At 42.6% G+C, this 21798-nt stretch overlaps 1 protein-coding gene and 2 pseudogenes across 1 annotated transcript; 2 read left to right on the top strand and 1 right to left on the bottom strand.

The window, feature by feature from the left end:
- Positions 1-575: 575 nt before the first annotated feature.
- Positions 576-1643, top strand: LOC130863152 (POU domain, class 5, transcription factor 1-like; annotated as a pseudogene).
- Positions 1644-10588: 8945 nt separating this feature from the next.
- Positions 10589-11531, top strand: LOC130862651 (olfactory receptor 4C13-like; annotated as a pseudogene).
- An 856-nt stretch (positions 11532-12387) lies between these two features.
- Positions 12388-21665, bottom strand: Arsl (arylsulfatase L). The gene is made up of 11 exons (XM_057752590.1): positions 21275-21665; positions 19090-19134; positions 18777-18926; positions 18237-18358; positions 17355-17477; positions 16630-17053; positions 15411-15547; positions 15077-15211; positions 14493-14655; positions 13708-13829; positions 12388-13515 (listed from the first exon to the last, which is right to left on the bottom strand). The coding sequence occupies exons 2-11, from the start codon at positions 19110-19112 to the stop codon at positions 13169-13171; spliced, it is 1746 nt and encodes a 581-aa protein (XP_057608573.1). The 5' UTR covers positions 19113-19134; positions 21275-21665; the 3' UTR covers positions 12388-13168.
- Positions 21666-21798: the final 133 nt, after the last annotated feature.

The raw sequence follows: 21798 nt of genomic DNA, 5'->3' as shown, positions 1-21798 counted from the left end.
GGCGGTGATGGCGCACGCCTTTAATCCCAGCACTCGGGAGGCAGAGGCAGGCGGATCTCTGTGAGTTCGAGACCAGCCTGGTCTACAAGAGCTAGTTCCAGGACAGGCTCAAAAACCACAGAGAAACCCTGTCTCGAAAAACCAAAAAAAAAAAAAATACTTATGATGCAACAACCCACCTGCCTTGTGGTTACCCCTCATGGTATTCTACTTCCTCACTGAGGCCACCCAGGAGGCCACTTAGGATCACATTAACCCTAGACTTTTAATTCAGCTTGATCTGATTTATTGCATCTACAGAGAGACTTAATATTTGGGGTATGGAAACATTTCAAGTATAAATAAGAAATTATTACATGAAGGTTTTAAAACAATTGGATGTTATTTTAAGAAAATGTATTCTTTAATGTGTCTTTTTACTGAAATTGCTAGATAGCTAATTTTCAGTGTGTTTTCACCACAATTTCCAAGTATCTAGTTAAAAATTAGCAGGTTTGGAGGGAGAGAGGTTTAAGCCGTCCCTAGGTGAGCCTTCCTTCCATCAGGCCCCCCGACTTGGGGTGCCCGCCTTCCCTATGGCTGGACACCTGGCTTCAGACTTCGTCTTCCCATCCCCACCTGGTGGGGGTGATGGGTCTGGAGGGCTGGAGCCAGACTGGGTGGACCCTGGGACTTGGATAAGCTTCCAAGGGCCTCCAGGTGGGCCTGGAATGGGGCCAGGGGTTGGGCCAGGCTCAGAGGTGTTGGGGATCTCTCCTTATCCCCTGCCGTATGAATTCTGTGGAGGGATTGCATACTGTGGACCTCAGGTTGGACTGGGCCTAGTGCCCCAAGTTGGCCTAGAGACTTCGCAGCCTTAGGATCAGGCAGGAGCAGGAGCGATGATGAGCAACTCAGAGGGGGCCTCCCCTGTGCCTGGCACTGTCCGCCCCAGTGCCGTGAAGTTGGAGAAGGTGGAACCAAGTACCGAGGAGTCCCAGGACATGAAAGATCTGCAGAAAAAGCTAGAGCAGTTTGCCAAGGTGCTGAAGCAGAAGAGGATCACCTTGGGGTACACCCAGGCCGACGTGGGGCTCACCCTGGGTATTCTCTTTGGAAAGGTGTTCAGCCAGACCACCATCTGCCGCTTTGAAGCGCTGCAGCTCAGCTTCAAGAACATGTGCAAGCTGCGCCCCCTGCTGGAGAACTGAGTAGAGGAAGCCGACAACAAGGAGAACCTTCAGGAGATACGCAAAGTGGAGATCCTGGTGCAGGCTCGAAAGAGAAAGCGGACGAGCACTGAGAACCGCGTGAAGGGAACCTGGAGAGTATGTTTCTGCAGTGCCCGAAGCCCACCCTACAGCAGATAAGCATTAACGCCAAGCAGCTCTGCCTGGAGAAGGATGTGGTCCCAGTGTGGTTCTGTAACCGTCGCCAGAAGGGCAAACGATCAAGCGCTGATTATTCCCAACGAGGAGGCTGCCGTGTCCCCTTTCCCAGGGGGGCCTGTATCTTTTCCTCTACCCCCAGGGCCCCATTTTGGTGCCCCAAGCTATGGGAGCCCCCACTTTACCACACTCTACTCTCCAGTCCCGTTTCCTGAGGGCGAGGCCTTTCCTACTGTTCCTGTCGCTGCTCTGGGCTCTCCCATGCATTCAAACTGAGGCGCCAGCCCTGCCTGGGAATGAGGTGAGCTGAGACAAGGGGGAGAGAGGTAGCTAGAACCTGGAGCCACCACAGCTTTGGGGTGAAGCTCCTTTACTGAGGAGAGGTCTCAAGCACAAAAAGGGTGGGGAAGATGAAGTTCATTGATGCTGTTTTGATCTTGAGCCTGTCACTCATTTTGTTCTTAAATAATAAATAAAGCCTGGGACACATTGGATAGCAAAAAAAAAAAAAAAAAAAAAAAATTAGCAGGTTTGAAAGCTATAGAAGACTGGATTCCTGCTTAACTATGCTTTGGATATAATACCATGTGTTCTTGTTAACACTTAACATTTTAAAGAAGAAAGAAGCATCAAATTATCACTCCATGGATTTTAAAATATTGTGATCAATCACCAGTAATCTCCTTGACAAAAGGGTCATGCAGTTCATAATACCTTCTGACAAGAACTCCAGAGAGGTTCAGTGGCACAACTAAAGAAGCCTATGAGTAGGAGAAAATCAAGTTTTACACCCTGATCAGAGCAGTGTGACTCCAGAGGGAGAAAATAAACATGATGCATGTGAAACATAGTAAGATGGGAGGACTGTCTCCCGGATGAGATATGCTTTAATATGCCCCAGAAGCCCCTCTGAATAATGTAGTTGCTTGCAGACCTTCACTGCTAAGATACCTGTTTTATGCCTTCCAACCCAAAAACCTTTTCTTTTTTTTCTTTCTTGATCTTATCTCAGCACAATGGACCAAACTCTAAGCTGCATGCCCTGAAACCCTGGACATTCTTTCTGAATACATCCCATTTCCCATTAGATTGCTTACAGAATTCTTTTATTAAACCTGAGAGTGTTCTTGATTATAACTTAAAAAACCTAATTTCCCCTATTTATTCTTTCTACAGGAGCTGGGGACGATGTCTAGCTTGTCTACTCTATTCTTTTGTTTTGGGTTTTGTTTGTTTAATTTTTCTTTTCCATATTTTGATATTATCTAACTCAAGTATCTGAGTAATGTTTATTTTAACTAAGAAGACTTGAAAAATGAAAACATCTGTTTCCAATGATTTGGGTTTGTAAAACAAATGGAGAGGTTATTTTCTTAAAGTGAGATTCAGAGCTCTGTATTAATACTAATCCTCAGAGAAATTGTTAACAATTCAGTGATCTTGAAATGTATCTTCTGTAGACCACAGAATAGACTTTAAGTTTTATCACTCAAACCTTCCCTCCCTGATAATATTTAACAACTACTTTCCAAATTCACCATGCGAGCTACAATTTCTCCACATCCCCCATCCAAGGTAGTGAGGCTAATTTAAGGCCATACATTGGAGCAAGGATTCATGATTCAAATTCTCTTGTACCAATAATATTTTCTCCTTTTTTTTTTTTTTTGGTCCTAATATTCTCTTACTACTCATTCATACATTTGTATTTTTTTTCTACTCTGGCAACTTTAGTGCAAATTTTTTGTCCTAACTCCTTTCTTGTTAGTAAATTCAAGGATGATTCATTTAATATTGCTATAGTCTAAACAGACAGTGTAAATTAGATGTATTATAGTCTCTGGAATGGTTTTGACTAGCTGCAGAGGGGAAATTTCAGGTGATAATGCTACAAACAACATCAATGTTCTGTAACAGTATGTGTTAATATAAGCCCTCAGGAGGGCAGAAAAATATTTTTTTCAAGAATCCTTTGGGTTGGCTGCTATTAAAAGGTGTTGGGCAGGTGAGACTTATGTAGCTGGTCCTCTAACAGGTGAGAGAGATTACTTCCACATTGTGAGTCCAGACATACATCACTACAGCTTTGGTAAATATACACATTTTAATATGTTTCAACACACTGTGTGAATATATGTTTACTCCACTATGCTTTGGAAAAGAAACATTAACTTTAAAAGAACAGTATACTTTTAAAGGATAATTGTTATGATAAATATGAAGTCCTGTCTTTGGAATGAAGCAAATCTCTAAAGTCAATAAATACCACATAAGAAATGGATATGTGAGGGGCTGGAGAGATGGCTCAGTGGTTAAGAGCATTGCCTGCTCTTCCAAAGGTCTTGAGTTCAATTCCCGGCAACCACATGGTGGCTCACAACCATCTGTAATGATGTCTGGCGCCCTCTTCTGGCCTGCAGAATACACACACAGAATATTGTATACATAATAAATAAATAAAAATATAAAAAAAGAAATGGATATGTGAAAGTTAATCATTATTGTGTGGGAAGAATAGGATGCCTCTGATATATTAAAATTTAAGATTGTTTCTTGACCTGCTAAAGTATAGCAACATTCCCAAATGTTTTTCTGTAACATTTCTGGATGAGATTAGATTGACCAAGAATTATTCATGTACACACACACACAAAAAACCCAGAAGATTATATCTCTAACTAAAATTTGGAGAAAAAGTTTGATATGAAATAATGGACAGCACTTCTGGGGAGCAGCAGCTTTGTGATGAGCAAGTACAATACTTGAGCAGAGTATTGTATATCATAGCATAGTACAAATATTCTTTACATGCTTCTAAAGTGATATTATAATAGATATACACCTGAAATTTACTTTAAGAAGTTGACTAACATCTTCAACTCGGATAAACTTCAGACAAACCAAAACAATAAGGACACATTTTACATATGCAATTAATAATAATAATAAGTAATAATAATATAGGTGTAATAATAATAATAATAATGTATAGGGGTGTTCCTGAAATCTCACTGAGAAACTGCTTTTATATGAATGTCAGGTATTACCTTTTCAATCCTAAATCCTTCACAATGTACCTGTTATCTGTCTAGTAAAACTCAAAAAATAAAAAACTGCATAGTAATTACTGACTATTGAGGGAACTAGATGCAGAAAGTCTACTTTAAATGTATTGAATTTATGTGTTTCTGTTTCTCTGCCCAGGTATTTCCCAGTGTTCATTTTTGATGATACAGCATGAATCATGGGATTAAGTAATATGGCTTGAGAGGTTTGAGAAGGGTTTATTATGTAACTCTTTAATTTAAGCTCTAAAATGCTAAAGAAATTATGGCAGCTAGTTAATATTCTCAGACTGTGCTAACTGATGCAGAGAAGTATATTTAAGAGTGAGAGTCTCTGAAAGACACAAAGACAGTGCCACTGAATTCAGGACAGGTGATAAGATAGCATCCTAGAAAAGCAGATTCTTCCCAGTACCGTCTCTTCAAAGCAGTGTAAATCCATGGAAGGAGCCATGGAGACACTAATTTCCACCCTTCTGTATTTGCTGCCTTTTCTGGTTTGCTGTTATTTCAGATCTTATCCATCACATCTAATACGTGCATACTCTGGGTTTACTATATTTTAACCAGTGTAGCCAGTTTAAAGTTATTTGATCTTATTTGAAAAGTTTAGCTTAGCCGGTCGGTGGTGGCCCACGCCTTTAATCCCAGCACTCGGGAGGCAGAGGCAGGCGGATCTCTGTTAGTTCGAGGCCAGCCTGGTCTACAAGAGCTAGTTCCAGGACAGGCTCCAAAGCTACAGAGAAACCCTGTCTCGAAAAACCAAAAAAAAAAAAAAAAAAAAAAAAAAAAGTTTAGCTTAAGTAAGTTGTTTCTAGAAATTACGCTGTATTCTCCTGCTGTTTGTCTTGAGGACATTGAGGTACATTTTAATGACTAATAACCTGAAAAATTGAATTTTTTGCTACTTTTGGGGACAAATGGAGACAGATATTATTTATAGGCATAAATCCCAAAATATAAATAAAAATAGCAATAATAAATAAAACTCCAAACTAAAACAAAACACCCACAAACCCAAAGATTAAACAAATAAATAAGCATACAAACAATAAACTCATAGTACAGTCAAAGGAGAATATTGTTTTTAACATTATACTTCATGCTTCAAAGGTTAAGTACTGATGTCTCAGTTTGTTATGTTAAAACAGCCATTCTTCTGGAAGACAGCATCTCATACTATGCTAAGATGTACAGCACATGGGCCCTTCCATTCCAAGTCATTTAGGAAACTCATTAAGATATTTTCATAAATCTCAGTTTTGTTGGTACTGTTTGGGTTTTTGTCTTGGCTTCATAAATTTTGAATGAATTTGTTATCTTCTGTACATGATTGATAAAATCATCAATACATTAGCTATGTGAATGTCCTCATAATGTGAATGACATTAACAATATTAGATAATTATCATTGCATTCAAATTTTAGTAGAGACTATTTTCATTGAAACACCAAGAACCTTCTACATTGCAAAAGACACTAAATTTATCTCTGAGAGTATTTCTGAAGATGTGTAGATTTCCACAAAAGAAGCTATGTGAAAGGTATGCATAATTATATTTTTCCAATAATGCCTAATTTTATGAAAAAGTAAAAAATAAATTCTTTTTTTTTTTTTTTTTTTAGGTTTTTCGAGACAGGGTTTCTCTGTGGTTTTGGAGCCTGGTAAAAAATAAATTCTAAAGAAGTAACTTTTAAAACAAACTACAAGTAGAATGTGGATATGAGAAATATACTTTTCTTAAAATACTTCCTCATACCACATAGAAAATTAATTTCTTTATTGACTAGAAATGAATCATATTACATTTACTTTCTTATTCAAAAAATCTTGGAGTTCTTCTACTTAGAGAGATGCAAAACAATTTTTACCCATCAAATGTAATCATACTTGTCTTTATACATGTTTCTTGTTTGAAGCTTTAAATCTATCATGGATGGAAAAATGATTAAGCAAGATTGAACGTTGTATAAATTAGTCATTAAATGCTTGATGAAGACTCACAATTATATTTATGTTATTCAAATATGAATCTATAATTTTAGTTTCTTTTTTTAAATATTTGCCTGAATGCATAAAGAAAATAATTTCATTGTGCAAACTGACAATATATAGATTGATGATAAACAAACCAAAAGCTATATAGTCAATGAAACTGTAAATCATTAGTATTTATAGGAGTGAGTTTTTATTCATAATTTGGTCTTGAAAGACCACCTCATGTCCTCAGGTTCACTTTTCATTTACTACAAAAATTTTAAGCAGGAAGGCTTTAGTCATGATTTTGAAATTCAGATATCAACATTTGCTTCCCTGTGGTTTGAGTTCTTGCTGGAGATCAACCATAAATTTTGTTATGCTTTTATCATTAACACCCAAAATTGAGTAGCTTGATTAGACATTTTTATATTTTTAAAAAATATTGGACTAGAACTTTATTGAAAATAAGAAAAATAGATTATAAATATCATACCCCCAGCACTCGGGAGTCAGAGGCAGGCGGATCTCTGTGAGTTCGAGGCCAGACTGGTCTACAAGAGCTAGTTCCAGGACAGGCTCCAAAGCTACAGAGAAACCTGTCTCGAAAAACCAAAAAAAAACCAAAAAAAATCATACCCCATCAAAAGTTTTGCCCATGAACAATTAGTTAAATAAAAAAGGAAAGTATAGCCGGGCGGTGGTGGTGCACGCCTTTAATCCCAGCACTCGAGAGGCAGAGGCAGGCGGATCTCTGTGAGTTCGAGACCAGTCTGGTCTACAAGAGCTAGTTCCAGGACGGGCACCAAAAACTTCAGAGAAACCCTGTCTCGAAAAATCACAAAAAAAAAAAAAAGGAAAGTATATATTACTTCATTTTATATTAATTGAAGTGCAAATTTAATCAGAACCATGCTAAAGTCAGTGAGTTTATATATGGATAGTATTGTGGAAAAAGTGTTAATTTCATGAGCTTCTGTGACACTAATAAAAATCTTGAAACTGAAGACAGAGATTGGGAATAGCAATTTAATAACCAAGAAGTAGAATATATAATTATAGGAAAGAAATAAGTTTATTTATTTTTTTAAATATTTATTTATTATGTATACAGTATTCTGTCTGTTTGTATGCCTGCTGACCAGACCTCATTACAGATGGTCGTGAGCCACCATGTGGGTGCTGGGAATTGAACTCAGGACCTGTGGAAGAACAGGCAGTGCTCTTAACTGCTGAGCCATCTCTCCAGCCCGAAATAAGTTTATTTTAACTGTCATACTACTTGTTAAAATTAGTTTATCTTTTGCAGATGACACATTTTATACACTTTTCTTCTCATTCATGAGCCATACAACTGAGTATCAATGTGACCAATTTTCTTCTCCTTGGCTTAACACAGGACCCCAGATGGAAGAACATAGTGTTTGTCATTTTCCTGTTCTTTTATATGGGGACATTAGCGGGTAACTTGCTGATCATTGCTACCATCAAGACAAGTCAAGCACTTGGGAGTCCCATGTACTACTTCCCGTTCTACTTATCCTTGTCTGATACCTGCTTCTCTACAACTGTAGCCCCTAGAACCATTGTGGATTCACTTACAAAGGAGGGGCCACTATCTCTTTTAGTGAGTGCTTAATACAAGTGTTTACTTTCCATTTATTTGGCTCCCTAGAAATCTTCATCCTCATCCTCATGGCTGTTGACCACTATGTCACCATCTGTAAGCCTTTTCACTACACGACCATTATGAGCCTCTAGGTCTGTGGGACGCTGGTGTCCATAGTCTGTGTGGTATCATGTGTGCATTCTTTAGCTCAGATATTTCAGGCATTGAGTTTACCCTTCTGTGGTCCCAATGAGACTGATCACTATTTCTGTGACTTGCAGTCACTGTTGAAACTTGCAATAATAAGACAAACCTATCTATTTTATGAAATATTTTGCCTTTTGAAATTTCTATTATAATCAAAATAAATCATGATGATAAAAATGATTAGTTGGGCATCTCACTCATAAGTCCAAAATATTAGTATTAATTGCATTATAATTTAGTTCTTGATTTTAGTACAAACACAGACAACTCACTGTGAGATCCAGCTCTGTGCTTCTTAGAAAGTACGGTTAGGGATGACTCTTCTTCAGTTCATGGCAGGGTCAAATGTTTCTTCATGTTTTTGCCCACCACTTAAGTTTATCTGTTATGTATACACAACTTTAAAAAATAACTTGAAACCTATGCTTGTCACCATTATGTAACAATGGTGGTTTCTCTATTTTAACCAATTCTCACAGGAAATTATAAGGCAGGTTTCACTTTATATACAGATGATGAAGTAGCTTCATGAGGTACGAGGAAATGAATATAAAATGAAAGGAGAGACAGCAGAGAGAGCTGGCTTCTTTCTCCTTTCAATTCTTGAATGGATATTTTAGTCCCCTGCTGCAATAGTTCTTAATAGGTTACCAAATAATTATGGGATCCCATTTTATAATGATGTTAGGTAAAAGTGAGCTTAAATTAGACCAAGATAAGGGAACAATTTCAAGAGTCCAGTAGCATGCATTTCTTTGTACTTGGAATGTAAGTATGTCATGTATTATCTACATGTTCACTGACAATATTGGTTATATAAAGTTGTCACCAAAATTATGTGAAATGCAATGAAGTGTTATAAGCATATTCAGAGCAAATTATAAACTAATATTTGTATAAAATGACAATTAGTGAGGTTGGTGATAACATTTTTAGTAACAATATTTGTTAAAAAATTGAGAGATGAAATTAAGTAAGAATAATAGTCAAGGTCATTTTTTTCCTGATTTCTAGCATAGAAACATTAACTTCTCTAGTTTTATATTACATAATTATTAAATTGTTATATAATTAGAATCATACAATATATAATTCCATCTAAAGATATAAAGTTGTAAAAATAACTATAAAAATTGTAGAAAATATTGTGATTTACCAGAAAATTTATTTAAATGGGATTAAATAAACAAATACCTATAAGAAACTACTACTAGGAGATAGTAGACTTTGTCAATTTATTTAATATTGACATTGAACTTATACATGGTTCTATCCATCATTCCTTTACTTCTAAAATAGATAAATAGCAGCAGCTACATAGAATGAGTATTTAAAAATGAGGAACAATGTGCAGTACATAGAAGAAATACTTTATTATAGCTATTACAATTCTTTCATATATACTGTGAATTATTATGCATTATTTTATAGCAATCATTTATTTCTTTATTAAATAGCTTTGACTATTACCTTGACCTTCTTTATATTCATCAATGAGTCACTTTAATTTGTTTATTTGTATTTATTTTAGAAAAGTAAATAAAGCAAGTTTTTTAGATCCTGGTAATTTGTATGAAAAATATTGAATCATAACTTATCTGTATTTGCTTTTTTGCAAAGTAAAATATCTTTATCAAGCAATGTAAAGAAAACTTGACAAGGTGGCTGGAGAGATGGCTCAGAGGAATAGAGCACTGACTGCTCTTCCAGAGGTCCTGAGTTCAATTCCCAGCAACCACATGGTGGCTCACAACCATCTGTAATAAGATCTGGTGTCCTCTTCTGTACTGCAGGATACACGAAGGAAGAAACCTATATACATAATAAATAAAAATCTTTAAAAAAAAGAAAACTTGACAAATAGTCTAATACCTGAGCTTCCTTATCTGGATTTGATGGAGAAGTGAACTCAATTCTGTTTCTTTCAAAGCACGACAGTCAGTTTACTATATTGGTGTCCGAGTTTCCTCTTAGACTAATGACTTGTTAGTTTTCAAGTTATATTTTCAATTATCTTTTATGGTTTCTTATTTCATAAGTAAGAACATAAATATTTAGCTTCACATTAGTGACCATTATTTGATCCTCCAACTACTTGAATCTCTTCACCTCCAGCTTCATTTACAGGAGTTCTTTATGTTTATACTCTGTGCAGTCATCTTCATCTAGTCATCCAGGAGTCAGTTTGATTAAGACAAAGCATAAAACAATATTTTTTGCATGTGAAAAACAACATGAACAATATTCAAAAAAATTTTACAATTGAGCAGCATTTAAATGTTAATCATGAAAATGCCAAAATTAAATGAAGTTGAGGATGCACTATTTTTTTGGAAATGTGATTAACTATCCAAAGAAGTCAATGGAAAAGAGGAATGTAACTGAGTTTTTTCTTCTGGGGCTCACGCAGAACCAAAACATGCAGAAAATTGTATTTGCTGTGTTTTTGGTCATCTACATTGCCTCTGTGGTTGGAAATTTGCTCATTCTTGTCACCATTACACACAGTCAATTGGTAAGGTCCCCTATGTACTTCTTCCTTGCCTATCTCTCCTTTATTGATGCCTGCTATTCTTCTGTCAATAACCCTAAACTGATTTTTGATTTGCTTCATGAAAAAAAAGATTATTCAGTTCAATGGATGCATGACCCAAGTCTTTGGAGAGCATTTCTTTGCAGCTGCTGAAGTCATCCTGCTTATTGCAATGGCTTATGATCGCTATGTGGCCATCTGCAAGCCCCTGCATTATGCAACCATCATGAACAGAGTAGTTTGTAACCTGCTAGTTGGGGTGTCATGGATGGGAGGTTTTCTTCATGGAATCATACAGATCCTCTTCATTATTGATTTACCTTTCTGTGGCCCTAATGTCATAGATCATTTTATGTGTGAGCTTAACCCTCTGCTTGAACTGGTCTGCACTGATACCCACATTCTGGGACTCTTCATTGCTGCCAACAGGGGGTTTATCTGTCTATTAACATTTCTACTTCTTCTGGGCTCCTACACAGTTATCCTGTACTCATTAAGAAACCACAGTGCAGAAGGGAGATGCAAAGCCTTCTCCACTTGTATTTCCCACATCACAGTGGCTGTATTATTCTTCTTGCCCTCCATATTTGTATACATGAGACCTGCAACTACTTTACCTATTAATAAGGCAGTTGCTGTGTTCTACACAATGATAACTCCCATGTTAAACCCTTTAATCTATACCTTGAGAAATGCTCAAATGAAAGATGCTATTAGGGGATTGTTAAATAGAAAAATTTATTCAAAGACAAATAAGTGTATTTCTTTTTAAATCTGAAAAGAATTAAATGTACATTTTAGATGACTTCATTTAGAACATTTATACCATGAAGAATAAAACAGCTGTCATTTATGAGGTGGCCTTGAAGGAAGTAGAAATAAGAACCATAGAATGGAGAAACCTAACACAATCTAGGTTAGGATTGTACTACTGTTATAGCTCTTACTTTTTATTTCTAATGCCTATTCAGCACTAATTTATTACTCTGTCTCAGCTTAGAAATAAAGGTGACCCACATGGTTATTCAGGTCAGAATATTCTGATTTCTGTTTCAAGTATCATATTCATTATCTAATCATACAAAATAAACCTTTGGAAGTTGAGTATTTGCTACTGGTAGCCTCAGACATGTGGTGATACACATATTAATAGATACGGGTTAAATTTATATGTAAGAGTTAAGCCAATTAAAAGCTAGAGCTAAGAGGCCATGCAGTTATTCAAATAATACAGTTTCTATGTGATTATTTTGGGGTAAGTGGCTGGGAACTAACTAGTGGCCTCCTCACTGCAAGGAATCTTCTGTTTTTCTTCAAGCTCCATGTCGGATGCCAATATTGAAGATTGGGTATGGGTTCATGGAAAGAAGAAGCAGAGGCACCTTAAGAACGATTTTAACCGCCGGGCAGTGGTGGCGCATGCCTTTAATCCCAGCACTTGGGAGGCAGAGGCAGGCGGATCTCTGTGAGTTCAAGACCAGCCTGGTGTACAAGAGCTAGTTCCAGGACAGGCTCCAAAACCACAGGGAAACCCTGCCTCGAAAAACCAAAAAAAAAAAAAAAAAAAAAAAAAAAAAAGAATGATTTTTAACCTTTCCAACTGTAAGGGGAATCAGGCACAGACTGAGACCTTTCCCATAGCCAAAGGCATTTTTATTGTTATCCAATTTACACCTTTAAAAAGTTGATTTCCATATCCCAAAACATCTTATCTAAGCTTCTCAAAGGGACAATGACAAATGCAAATGTTCCATCAAGGAATTTCATGGTTTGCTAGATTTTTTCCCAATCCAAATTTTGCATAGATTTTGCACCCCTAGGAAACTTTCAGATAAGACTTCAGAAGGTACTAGAGACAAGGCAGTCAAAACTAGCTGTTAACACTCCTGAGTCAAACCACCTACATAAATCTGCAGAAACACCCAACAGCAATGCATTACTATGGACATAATGTTCGGTTCTGACACTGATGAACAGGTGAAGTCCCATCCCTCAGCCCCTCATGGCATCATGTGAACACCACTCCTAGCAGTCATAACCTCAACCTCGCCTCTATGTCTCCAGTGGGTGTCACATGGGTGTCATTCTTCATGGTCACACCTACACAAGTGGATAACCCTACACCAGTACCCACAATGCATTGTGATGGCCTTAATATCCAAATCTAAAGGTCATGGACATGTGAGCCCTACCCCACAGACTCTCAAGGATGTCTTGTATGGAGTGTCAATCCTCGAGGTCATATCCGCACTAGTGGAACACCCTATACTAGTACCCACATTGCACCTCACCAAAAGAACTCCTTGCACCCACACCTATAATGCATTAGGATGAACATAACTTCTGGTTCAGGAGATGATAAACATGTGGGGCCCTGCCTCTCAGTCCTATGCCAGGGTAATGTGGGTGTCACTCCTCGAGGTCACACCCATAGTTTGGGAACTCCCCGCAGCATGGTTGCAGCCATGGACGCCAGATGTTGTAGATGGAGCCCAGCTGCTGGTGGATCTGGCTTAGTGAGTGCCACTGCTGAGCTGCCTCCTGCTTCAGTTTCCCCACCACAGTGTGGAACTCGGGTTCTGAGTCAGGCTTCAGTGGGCGGGTCTCACCCGGGTCCGTGGAGAGGTCAAAGAGCAGAGGCGGGTCATGTTCTGTCACATCCCCGATGCACGGGCACACTGCGCTGCCATAGCAGGCGCCGGCCCCTTCTGGGTGGAAGTTCGGGGTCATGAAGTGAACCTTCCAGACTCTTCCTCCTGCCAGTCAAATGGATGATTGACAGCTGCCAATACCAGTGATGAAGAGACACAAGTCTACTTGGGGGAGGGGAATAGTATACATCCCTAAGAGAGATTTTATTGACCCACGGATGCCAAAAGGAAAGCCTAACCCATGGTCACTCTGATCTGAAAGTACTCCCCAGAGGGAGGGGTTATTTGTGAACTTACGGTCGCGCTGCACCCAGCGCGCAGCATGCAGGAACACTTCACAGTAGTGCAGCAGGAACTCATGGTCAGAGTGTGGGGTCTCCCCACGCAGCAGGGGCAGCAGGTTCCGCCCATCAATCACCCTGGGGGGTCGGTGACACATTGGCTGTCAATCAAACAGGTGTTCCACAATGCCAATATGGTGGCCCTATGGCCTCTCTGCTATCCCACCCCTGTATTGTATCACATGACACTGCACCTGTCACTCAAGTCCTCTGCAGCCTTGCCCCCCACTATACCATGTAACAGCCCCACCTGAAACTCAAGTATATTTCTGGAGTGACATCATTGCTCATGCACCCTTCTGCCCCACACCCGCCCTACACCCACATCACAGCAGCTGTCACTGACTTCCATTGTGATATCATTGCTCACTGGTTTCATGGCTTCCTTCTCCCACTGCCCATGTAATAGCCACTGTCACTCAGAATCACTTCCTGTGTGATGTCTGTGCTAATCTGTCCCTCGATCCTCCTCCTCTCTACCCTATCTGCTCATATATAACAGCAGCTTACCCAGGCCCACTTCTGGTGTGAAATCATTGCTCACCAGTCCTGGTGCTTGGCCTGCTAAACACCTCCCAAGCCCTGAATTCATGTGACAGCAGCTATCACTCAGACACCTGTCACCCAAGCTCACTTCCGATATGATGTTAATGCCAACCCTGCTCAGCCCAGCCCCTGCCCCACACACTTGTGACAGCAGCTGTCACTCAGGCTCATTTCTGGTGTGATGTCATTGCTCACCTGTCCCTTGGCTCAGTCCCGCCCCCCAGAAGGACCACGGTGGGGAACACATCCATCATGCTCGTGGGCTCATCAACAACCCGCCCTGCGGGCAGCACCCCAGGCCAGCGGAAGATACCAGGAACGCGGATGCCACCCTCCCAGCCGCCCATGCCTTTGCCACCTGTGAGGGAAGGACTGGAGTAAGGCTAGGAATCAGAAGTCAGGTTAGAGATTGAAGTTGGTGGGAATAGGAAGTGGCAAAAAATGGAAGGGGAGAGAATGAGGGTGTGTGAGACAAGTACACAACTCCAGGACACCCAGGAACAAGAAGTGGAGGAAGAGAGTTAAGGCCCCTAGGAGGGAGGGACCAGGCCAGCAGCCCAGGACACCTGTCACCCCAGGGAACCAGAAGTGGGTAGAAGAGTGAAGGACCATGGGAGGTAGTGAGGAAGGGATGGGGATACCATACAAGGATACATTTCACCTGAGTAACCAGAAGCTTGTGGGGAGGGGAGTGAAGGATCATGGGAGAGAGAGACAGGACCACCAGCCAAGGGATGTATGGGAACACAGCTCAAGGCTGGGGAGAGTACCGAGCTTACCTCTGTATACCCCGTTCCAGCCACCAAGCTGCATGTGACCCACACGAGACTCCAGGGAGCCACCGTGGTCAGACGCAAAGTATACGAGCGTATTGTCTGTCAGTCTTTCCCGGTCCAAGGCGTCCAGGATCCGTCCTGCGACGATGAACATGTATGACTGGGGACATGTGGGACCATGGGAGAGGGGGCATGTTGACCCAGGGACAATGGTGATACACAGCATTCCATATCAGGCCCTGGGATCTACACATGGGGTGGGGGTGGGGGATCAGGGAAACATGTAAAACGGGATATTCCCATCAGACCCAGCAACCATGCTATGCCCGATACTCACCTACCATCCAGTCCATCTCCTCCACATTGTCCCCATACAGCCCATGCTTACTCCGCCCCCGGAAGCCTGCAGTGGTCACGAGGGGGACGTGCACGTGCAGGAAGGATATAAACAGCATGAAGGGGTGGTGCTTGTTCCTGGGGGGGGCAGTGACATCATGGGGGGAGTGAGGTGCTGATGTCACCGCCCATGGGAAAATGATAACTATGACAGTCCCTCCTCTTTTCAATGACATCACACATCACTGCCTCTGACCAACTTCCCTGCCGATTTCCTGTAGTCCTACCTCTAGGTCTCAGTCATTTCCGCCTGTAGCCTGCTGACATCAGCAGTGGTTTTTCTGTCCCATCTTTCTGTCTGCCCATCAATCGTCTGTCATCTACTAGTCATCTGTCAATCACGTTTCTTTTAATCAATCTTTACCTATCATGTGTCACTCAATCATGTGTCTGTCAGTCTGTATCTATTGTTGTCAATCATATATCTCTCAATCAATCTATACCTATATCCATTTGTCAATCATATACCTGTAAATCAATCCTGTATTTGTCAGTCAATCTGTATCTATCATCTATCAATCATCCTTTACAGACCTGTCAATCACATATCTGTCTTGTGTGTGTATTGATCTATCATCTATCTATTAGTAACTGCATTTCTGTATCAGCTGTCAGCTAGTCCCTCAATATCCGTCATTGGTTACCCATCCATGACTCTCCCATCAGTCACCCACTTGCTTATCTCTGCTCCCTCTAGTCTCCACCAATCAATAAACCAAGAAACCAATACCGATCACCCACTTCTTTATCTACAAATCACGTGTCCCCGGCTCTACATCAAAGCTGTTGTCACACCCACCATCCCCTACCTCTGCTTATGTTTCAGCAGCCAATGGTTGGAGACACCCCACCAAGCAGGTTATCGATTTTTTTCCTCACCCAGTTCCTGTAAGTCTACTTCAAACTTGAGTGTACAGCTAGCCAATTCCATGTGAATAATGTCACCTTTGGGCACCCACTCTCCTGCCACATGACGTCAACAGCTGACTCCTCACAGAGCACCACAGGAGAGAGAGGGAGGAGGGAGGAAGGAAGGGGTTGGGGAAAAAGGTGGAGGGAGAGGTCAGGGATTTCCCACCATGCACTGCCTTTTGATGGATACCTTTTGATGGCTCTCATGGGAGGGCAGGGGTAGGGGCACCATACCCTGGGCCACTCACCTCTGCAGGAAGGTCTCTGCCTCCCGGAGCATGAGGCCAGTGACCCGCTCGAGGTGCAGGGGCTGCTGGGTCACAGTGTGGTTCCTCATGAGGAAACAATCAGCATATATGATGAGGTCACCAACATGACGTGAAGCAGCAAACATGGTGGCTGCGGCAGCCAGGATGAGGACTAGCAGCCACCGTGGTGCACGGAGGAACCCCGTGAGCCTCCCCAAAAACAGGGTGAGTGCTGCTAATGCAGATGCCTGGCTGCACAGGTACAGGCGGCGTTGTAGCGTCACACGCTTCTCTGAAGGCTCTGTCCCGGAGCAGTCCCCCATCATGCCCAGTGGCATCCCCAGGAAGTACTGAAATCCATGACTCAGTGGGTGGTGGCAGTGGTCAGAGGAAGAGTGACAGTTCAGACCCAGGTGCCATTTCCCTGGTGGTGGGGTGGAGGAGAGGAAACCACAAAGCATGATGAATGGGACAGGTGCTGTTGGTCCAGTGCCATCACCACTCACTTCACATCACATGACGTTGCCACTCAGTCTATGCCAGATGTCCTCACCCCCACTCAGAGTCAGGTAGCATCACCACTCACTCATGTCAGATGATGTCACCATCATCAGCTCCAGATATGATGACATCACCAGCTGCCCAGGACAGATGTCACCACCACCTACATCCCAACCCAGGCCACATCAAATTACATCACTATCCTACAAAGTAGGAGAACACACCAATGAGGCCTGTGACGTAGCCTTGCTCCTTCAGGATTTTCGCAAATGTGATCTCCTCAGCAGGAAGGCCGCCAGCACCTGCTGCCCACTGGAGGACACGGTGGCCATTACCAGAAGTCATGCCTGCACCAGAAGGAAGATGAGTTAAAAGGGCGTGCACACAGTAGGACTTGGGCACACAGTAGGATTTGGCCCTGCTCCCACAGCTCCCAGCAAGCCCCTGGCCCTGCCTCCTATAGCTCCCAGGATGCCCCTGGCTATGCTTCTCATAGAGAAACTTAAGAGTCCTATCTAGGAGGAAGTGATGTCATCAGTGGGGCATAGTGAGAGGAAGTGAAATCAGCAGTGGGTTCATACTTAGATGGAGACAGAGGTCAGTGGGAGGAACTCAGGAATGGGGCCTAATGAGAAGTGATATCATTGGACATTGGACAAAGACATCATCAATGGGGCATGACAGAGGAAGTGATGTCAACAATGGGGTCTAGTGGGAGGAAGTGACCTCACCAACAGGATCATCCATGGAAGAAGTCAGAGGTCAATAGGAGGATTTAGGATTCAGACCTAGGGGAGTCACCAGTGGGGGCAGAACAAGGGAAGTGACATCAATAGCCTAATGGGAGCAGCGGGACCAGGGGGGAAGTGATGTCAGCAATGGGGTCTAGTGGAAGGAAGTGGTATCATCCCATGTGCCTAGTTAGAGGAAGTTACATCATCAGTGAGGTCTGGTATGAGGACGTGATATCAGTGGGACAGTGCATGGAATCATTGCTCAATGGACTATTGAGGGTACTTAGGGGTGTGGCCTAGTGGAGGAAGTGACATCACCAGTGAATTCCTAGGGGCAGTGACTTCAGGGGTCAGGCATGCAGGCTTGCCCACCTGTGCGGATGGGGTATCTTCCAGTGAGGAAGGCGGCCCTGCTTGGTGTGCACACGGCCTCGGCTGCCAGGTGCTGTGTGAGCCTCACGCCACCTTCTGCAAGTCGGTCAATGTTCGGGGTCCTGTGGGGGAGGGGCGTGTGTCATGGCATGAGGGTGGGCCACACACACCCATGTGATTCTGATGTCAGTCTTGCTGGGCATAGTCAACCTGCTGCTGCTGTCACTCCCTGGTGCTAGGCATCATAGGAAATTCAGAGCTGACTCCCCCTGCGCCCCCCGAAAGTGAATCAGTGTCTAGAGCTAGGTATCATGGGAAGGGCAAATATCCTGATGTATTATGGGTAACATAAGGTTAGGATTATTATGGGTAACATGCTGTGAGTATTATAGGTACCATGCTGTGAGAAGTATTATGGGTACCAAAATAAAGAGCATTATAAGTATCCTGGTGAGGAATATTATGGATACCATGGTAAGGAGCATTATGGGTACCATCATGTGGAGTATTATGGGTAGCACAGCCCTTCCCTCTCCTTACCTAATGGTGCTGTTGCCATAGCAGCCGAGGTCCCCGATGCCCAGGTCGTCTGCCAGGAGCAGGAGGAAGTTGGGTCGAGACTGTGACACGTCCAGGCCTGTGACCAGCTTCAGGCCCAAGAAGACACTCAGTAGAGTGGCAAGGTAATTCCTGAAACATAAGTGTCACATCACCAAGGCAGGGAGCACTGACGCCATCGCATGCTGAGTAGCTACATTGCCACGATGGATGTATGCAGGATTAATTTACAAATAATTATAAATTGTCAATCAGTTACGTTTCCACAACAAGGACTGCTGGGAGATTCTCTTACCAGGTATGTAGGTAATGTGGCATGACACTTTCAGCCTAAGGATTCCTGCGAGAAGTAAACACATGACAAGTGAGCATGTGACAGGAAGGACACCTGCACAGTCCCTGCCCCTCTACCTGCCTGAGTAATGGTACTGCCCACAGTGGGCCCTCCCCTGTCAATCATTCCTCAGGACACGCCCATAGACCTACCATGTTACTCATCCTTCAGGACAGGCCCACAGCGTTCCTGTCAATCATCCCTCAGGACATGCCCACAGTCGTCCTGTGCCAATCATACTTCAGGACAGGCCCACAGGCCCCTGTGAGGTGGCAAGTCCCTTACTGAGACACTTTCCAGGGAATTATGGGTAGTGAAAATTGACAGAACTGTCAATCACCCTATGTGCTGCTCACTTGCCCATGCCCCTAAGGAAGCACCTGTGACATCATTCCTGTGACCCTTTCTAGAGTGGGTATTTCAGCCATGCTGGTCAGGAAACTGTTGGGGGAGAGGACACTGATGGAGACCTGATAGCAGGAAACTGGAAATAGGGGAAGGGCCTGGAGCATGCTGGGAAGGGCCCTGGTACCTGCTGGGGGAGACCTGTGTATTATGGGTGATACCTGCTTCATGCTGGGAAGGGCCTGTGTATTTTACAAGAGACCTGATGCATGCTGGGAGGGGCCTGTGTATTATAGGAGGGGCATGGCACATGCTGGGAGGGGCCTGTTATTATGGAATAGAACTGTTGAAAGCTGGGTGTAGTGTGTGGTCCCAGGGGCCTGGTGAATTCTGGCAGGGGCCTGGTGCATGCTGGGAGGAGACTTTCTTATTGGAGGGGTCTGGTGAATGCAGGAAGGGGTCTGTATATTATTGGAGGGGCATGGTACATGCTGGGAAAGGGCCTGGTGCATTCTAGGAGAAGCCTGTGCTTTATGGGAATGGCCTGTGTGTTATGGGAGGGACCTGCACATTATGGAAATGACCTGTGTATTATGGGAATGGCCTGTGTATTAGGGGAGGGACCTGTTTGTTGTGGGAGGAGCCTGTGTAGTATGGAAGAGACCCACCATTCATCCATTTTTAGCTTCGGTTGAAACTGAATTTAAAGATAAATTTCATCATTCAGTTACTGCCCTCTAAACCGCCGTGTGCAAATATTCCAATTCCTGAAGATTTTCCTGTCCTGCTGCAAGGTTGGGATTGTGCCAGGGCCCGCAGGTTTGGACGATAGTTTGATGAAGTCATGAAAAATATTTTAAAAACCATTTTTTAAATCTTTAACATTCTAAAAGTTTTGAGTATCTTGTGTTTGGTTGAAAGCATCACCTCACATCTTGCTCTGTCAAAAATTCATAGAAATTATGTTCTGACGCATGTTGCCTCCTCATCTGTTTATTTACCTATTTTTTTCATACATGCCATGCTGGGATGGGTGCCACACACCGGCCCAACAAGCAGTGTTCTGTTTTTTTATTATTATTACTATTATTTTATTTTAACTTTGCATTTAATTTTATTTCTAGTTTATTTCTAGTTTAATTTCGCTTCGGTGTGCTTTCAAATTTTACTTCTGTCTGTATTTCTTCTTTAACTTAATTTTTAATTTAAAAATTTTCCATTTTGGCCGGGCGGTGGTGGCGCACGCCTTTAATCCCAGCACTCGGGAGGCAGAGGCAGGCGGATCTCTGTGAGTTCGAGACCAGCCTGGTCTACAGAGCTAGTTCCAGGACAGGCTCCAAAACCACAGAGAAACCCTGTCTCGAAAAACCAAAAAAAAAAAAAAAAATTTTTCCATTTTTCATTTTTAATAAGCTTCATTTCCTAATTCAGTTTTTTATTCTCATCTGTCTTAATTCAGTTTATTTTCCCAACTCGTCATCTCTCCTGTCTCCCTCCAAACTTTTTCTGCAAAACTAACTCTTTTTGTTGTTGTTGTTGTTTTGTTTTGTCAACCAACATTTTCACCCGAAGGTTTCCCACACAGACCTGCAGGAACTGGCTGTGCTGGCCCTCCCATATGACCAAAAAGGACCCTTTGATTTTTGTTTTTTCTCCCGAGGGTGGGGGAGGGACGAACTTTCTCCTCTGTCCTCCTGCACCTACGGCCGTGGATATCCCCACCCCCACCCCACGACGAGGCCCTCTGTCCGCTCAGGTAAAGTCCCCTCCCCCTGCCCCTCCGCCTCCCACCCAGACTCACCGTAAATGCGGAGCATCAGGAGCCAGCCGGTTTCAGCCGGTTCTAACCTCTCCTCGGTGTCCGTCCGTTTCCCCCCCCCCCAAACAGCCACCCACCCGGGAGGAACCCGTCTGTCTGGTTGGGCAGGGTCGACACGAATCCGGCTGGAACCGGTCTTCCGCCCGGACAGGCCTGGGCAGTAGAGATTCTTACGTAATTTAACTTTATTTTGGGAAATTCCCGCCCCTCTCAGCCGCTCCAACCTTGGATGCTACACGTTTCTGTAGAAATTGCTACCCTGGAGGATGTTAGACCAGCAGAAGCTGTAGGGCCACCTGAGTTCCTTAAGGTGATCTGTACAAGTTAGCTTGGTGGTGAAGGAGCAGAACAAACTGCTTTTGACAAAGAACTCTATTTTAGACCAGAGCTAACTAGGCGGCGGGGGAGGGTGAATGCAGCCCAGCAAAGTTATAAACATTCCCAAGAAACTGCCAGCCCTGGTCAAAGTGACCCCACCAGGGTGTACAAACAATATTGGTTTATGT

This window comes from Chionomys nivalis, chromosome 20 (assembly GCF_950005125.1).
Source record: "Chionomys nivalis chromosome 20, mChiNiv1.1, whole genome shotgun sequence".
NCBI lineage: Eukaryota > Metazoa > Chordata > Mammalia > Rodentia > Cricetidae > Chionomys > Chionomys nivalis.
The sequence above is the reverse complement of the archived record's forward strand: the minus strand, read 5'-3'. Positions and strand labels throughout refer to the sequence as shown.